This window comes from Sphaeramia orbicularis, chromosome 4 (genome assembly GCF_902148855.1).
Source record: "Sphaeramia orbicularis chromosome 4, fSphaOr1.1, whole genome shotgun sequence".
In the NCBI taxonomy this organism is placed as follows: Eukaryota; Metazoa; Chordata; class Actinopteri; order Kurtiformes; family Apogonidae; genus Sphaeramia; species Sphaeramia orbicularis.
The window spans coordinates 57,839,867-57,844,599 of NC_043960.1; the positions used below are offsets into that span (position 1 = coordinate 57,839,867).

Consider the following 4,733-nt stretch of genomic DNA (forward strand, 5'->3'; position numbering starts at 1 on the left):
GGACTTTTTTTTGGGGGGGGGGGTTGTGTGTGTGCATGTGTAAAATAGTTTTTAAATCAACATCTGATTCATTAGTATGAACATTTATTGTGTAAACTATAACATCTGTGAAAGCTTCAACAACCAAACAGACACAACAGAACAGATGAAAAAGTCTGAACCAATTACAAACACAAACACACAGACCTGTGTGTGTGTGTGTGTGTGTGTGTGTGTGTGTGTGCAGAAAACAATTATCAGCACAAACAAATCGGTGCGTAAATAACACAGACAGCTGAATAAATAACACAAACAGGTGAGTAAATAAACAGGTGAGTAAATAACACAAACAGTAAATATTCCTTTGTAATTGAATAGTTCAGTACATTTCACACATGACAAGTGTTGACTCATAAACATATGATCTGTTTTAAACAAACACCATCCATGATGTCGAAGCATTTCTTTAAAGATCTGCTTAAACAAGTCTTTCAATAAGTACATGTTCCCTCTTACTTATCCCATGCAGACCCATATATGTGTGTGTATATATATATATGTATATTTGTGTGTGTGTATTTATATATTCATTCCATTTGTCCTTTCGTCCCCATAATCATTGACTTTCGTCACTGTTGTCCATCAGACATATGCTGTTTTCTTTGAAGGGGTGTCTGCATGTGACCTTTGACCTCTGTGTGTTCTGTCCTGTCTAACATGAACACATGACCTCCTCCTTCACCCTTCCGTCTGCGTCCTCTGCTTCACCAACAGCTGCTCCGGTGCTGAGCGGTGCATCGCTCAGAGTACTTCGAAGGGTCACTCTGGTCACGCTCAGAGAGTGTTTTCGCGGCGTGGTGTGATGTGGCCGATGACACATGACCTCCTTGAACATTTCCCTGAAGCGTGTGGACATGAGGTTGTAGAGGATGGGATTGACTGCGGAGCTCAGGTAGAAGAACACCCCAGAAATGATGTGCACGTACTCAAAGAGCTCCCGGTGGGCGTCGGTCCAGTCCTGGATGAAACTCCACATGAGGCGGTCAGTGTGAAAGGGGGCCCAGCAGATCCCAAAGACCACCACTAAAACGACTGGAACACACACACACACACACATATTCAGAGTCAGGGTAACAGGGGTGTCAAGTCAGTACATGGATGAAGGTTTCCAGCAGGTATTAACTGTCCAATAAGGTTCATCCTTTCATCACCATAAAAACCAGAGGAAATAAATCCATTCAAAGCTAATATGAGATCATTGATAATGTTAAAGGTGTGTCTGCACCTGTGGTCAGTGTACAGGATGGAACTGTTTACACTGACGGTAAATAGAGTCATATTACACCATGTGGGTTAAAGATAAGGGACCTGGGAAAGCATCCACCTTTAACCCTTAAAGACCCAAACGTCCACCTTTAATCCACAAAGACCCAAACGTCCACCTTTAACCCTTAAAGACCCAAACGTCCACCTTTAACCCTTAAAGACCCAAACGTCCACCTTTAACCCTGAAAGACCCAAACGTCCACCTTTAACCCTTAAAGACCCAAACGTCCACCTTTAACCCTTAAAGACCCAAACGTCCACCTTTAAACCCTTAAAGACCCAAACGTCCACCTTTAACCCTTAAAGACCCAAACGTCCACCTTTAACCCTTAAAGACCCAAACGTCCACCTTTAATCCACAAAGACCCAAACGTCCACCTTTAACCCTTAAAGACCCAAACGTCCACCTTTAACCCTTAAAGACCCAAACGTCCACCTTTAACCCTTAAAGACCCAAACATCCACCTTTAACCCTTAAAGACCAAATGTCCACCTTTAACCCTTAAAGACCCAAACGTCCACCTTTAACCCTTAAAGACCCAAACGTCCACCTTTAACCCTTAAAGACCCAAACGTCCACCTTTAACCCTTAAAGACCCAAACGTCCACCTTTAACCCTTAAAGACCCAAACGTCCACCTTTAACCCTTAAAGACCCTTTCGTCCCGGGTGTGATTTGCTGGAAGGGTCAACCCCCCTCTGTTTTTTCCACCCTTCTTCTGCTGAATGAATTTCATCCTGGGGGGGACAATGGCATCACTGATTCCAGACCAGTGTAAATACCAGCAGGTTGTGTCAGTTTTCTTCCACCTTTATCCTCCATCACTGACACTAACTTTCACCTGAACCAACTGTCGTCAGTCTCAGAATTCACAAATGTCCCCATCACGGTCACCTTAATGCAGGGGTTACCTGGACTGAAGACCAGGGGTCCACCCAGTTCAGGGACCCGTCATGTTTGGGACATGAAGACAGACCAGTGTCCACTGAAGACAGACCAGTGTCCACTGAAGACAGACCAGTGTCCACTGAAGACAAACCAGTGTCCACTGAAGACAGACCAGTGTCCACTGAAGACAAACCAGTGTCCACTGAAGACAGACCAGTGTCCACTGAAGACAAACCAGTGTCCACTGAAGACAGACCAGTGTCCACTGAAGACAGACCAGTGTCCAATACTCAGCAGTCAGAGTGGTGCAGCTCCTGCTGGGGCTACGGCGCATCACTTTACGACAGTTTATGTCAGTGTGCGCAGAGAGGGGTTTGAATCCTGTGCCTCCACATAACATGATCTTAGACTGGGACCTGGTTAAAGGTGGTCTTAGAATGGGACCTGGTTAAAGGTGGTCTTAGAATGGGACCTGGTTAAAGGTGGTCTTAGAATGGGACCTGCTTAAAGGTGGTCTTAGACTGGGACCTGGTTAAAGGTGGTCTTAGACTGGGACCTGGTTAAAGAGGATCTTAGACTGGGACCTGGTTAAAGAGGATCTTAGACTGGGACCTGGTTAAAGGTGGTCTTAGACTGGGACCTGGTTAAAGATGGTCTTAGACTGGGACCTGGTTAAAGAGGATCTTAGACTGGGACCTGGTTAAAGATGGTCTTAGACTGGGACCTGGTTAAAGATGGTCTTAGACTGGGACCTGGTTAAAGGTGTGTTTCCAGTCGGTGTTGGTCCTGCTTTACCTTTAGAGGCAGTGTAGTTTGGTCTACTGACCCCCCACCCCCACCTCACCTCTGCCTGTTGTTGTCCAGACCTCTACCTACAGAGGTGTCCCTCTGTTGACCTCAGTCCAGTCTGAGCAGTGACACACACAGTACTTCTAGTACTAGGTGACAGTTGGGTTCTGCTGGAGGACATTAAAGGAACCTTACAGTCATATTGACTCAGATAAAGTCCACCCAGAAAACTGGAGGTCTGACACTTACACAACATCTTAGTGACTTGTTGGCGGCGAAGCTTCTGCTGCTGTGTACGAACATGACAGAAGCTGTCCTGCTCAAAGCCGGCTTTGGCCTCCAGGGTCTGATGGAGCTTCTCCCGCTTCAGTTGGAGGCCGATGAGCATGTAGAGAACACTGATGGTGAGCATGGGCAGGATGAAGAACAGCAGCGTGGTGATCTGGATGGTCAGGTTGTAGATCCACTGAGGCTTCACCAGTGTACAGATGGCTGAGTCAGGGATCTCTGTGTGTGTGGAACCGTTCCCCTCAGGACCCGTAGAAGGTCTATGAAGGGTGGTAATCCCATGAAGACTAGTGTTGGGTACAGCACACAACACGGACACCCCCCAGACCGTCAGGATCACCCGCTTAGCGTGAGTGCGCGTCACTACATATTTAGCCCGTAGTGGATGAACCACAGCGATGTAGCGCTCCACGCTCAGAGCAGACACGTTCAGGATGGATGCCAAGCAGACGGTTTCAAACAAGAAGGTTTTGAAGTAGCAACCACCTTTCCCCAGAAGAAAGGGGTAGTTCTGCCACAGCTCGTAGAGCTCCAGAGGCATCCCCAGCAGCAGCACCAGCAGGTCCGACACCGCCAGGCTGAACAGGTAGTAGTTGGTGGGAGTCCACATTACTTTGTTCCGGACGATAACGGTGCACGTCAGGATGTTTCCAAAAACACCGACCATGAAGACGGTCAGGTAGATGAGGCACACCGGCAGGAACACAGAGGAACGAGGAGGACCCAGGTACTTCTCCAAGTACAGTGTTTCTGATAAACAGGCGTCATCCAGGTGAGTGGAGCTGCTGTTCAGGCCAGGGACGGACAGAGGAGCACACCTGTCCCCTGGAGGACAGTCCCCTGTCCCTTTGTCATGGACGAGGACAAAGGAGCAGTTGGACATGTTCATGTAGAAGTGTGTGTGTGGAGTCGACTGTCAGGGACAAACATGTGGTTAATGTTGTTTGCCTTCAACACATTTATGAACATAGAAGTATTGATTATTAAATTATGAGTAGAAGCAGATGTGTTCATAGATGAAGTAAACACCTGTCCATATTTGGACCGTACCTACAGCTGTGACGTCTTCAGTGGTTCCATTACTGACAGACTGGAACACCACTGTCCTTTCAGACTCTCCTTAAGTGTGTGATCCCTTTAAAACTGTGTTCCTGTCCTCAGCAGTAAACCGAATCCTTTAACCAGCACAGATACTTTCTAAAACTCTACCATTTCCTGGACCATGACTTAGAGGTGCTAGTCTCATCATTGTTCCTCCAAACACCCTCTGGTGCAGTACAGTAATAACACTGGTGCTCACACCGCTGTAAGATCATAAGATTGTCTGAAAAATGATGAAATATTTCCTTCATAGTGCGTTGATCTGTGGGTTCTACATGTGGTAGGTTTTATTCTGGGGAGAGCAGACCCCCCCTACCCTGAAATGCTGGTTATGTTAAATATATTAAATGTAGAGTCCCTTC

General features: G+C 46.8%; 1 protein-coding gene across 1 annotated transcript; it reads right to left on the reverse strand.

Annotated features, from left to right (window-relative positions):
- Positions 1-691: 691 nt before the first annotated feature.
- Positions 692-4,159, reverse strand: LOC115418542 (neuromedin-U receptor 1-like). Its single transcript, XM_030133048.1, has 2 exons — positions 3,232-4,159; positions 692-1,071 (listed from the first exon to the last, which is right to left on the reverse strand). Exons 1-2 carry the CDS (start codon positions 4,157-4,159, stop codon positions 692-694), a joined length of 1,308 nt encoding a protein of 435 aa, XP_029988908.1.
- Between the last annotated feature and the right edge of the window lie 574 nt (positions 4,160-4,733).

Coding starts and splice junctions, on each gene's coding strand:
- LOC115418542 (XM_030133048.1), bottom strand. CDS start 4,159: ATGAACATGTCCAACTGCTCCTTTGTCCTCGTCCATGACAAAGGGACA. Junction 1,072..3,231: donor ACAAGTCACTAAGATGTTGT/GTAAGTGTCAGA, acceptor TGTGTGTTCCAG/TCGTTTTAGTGGTGGTCTTT.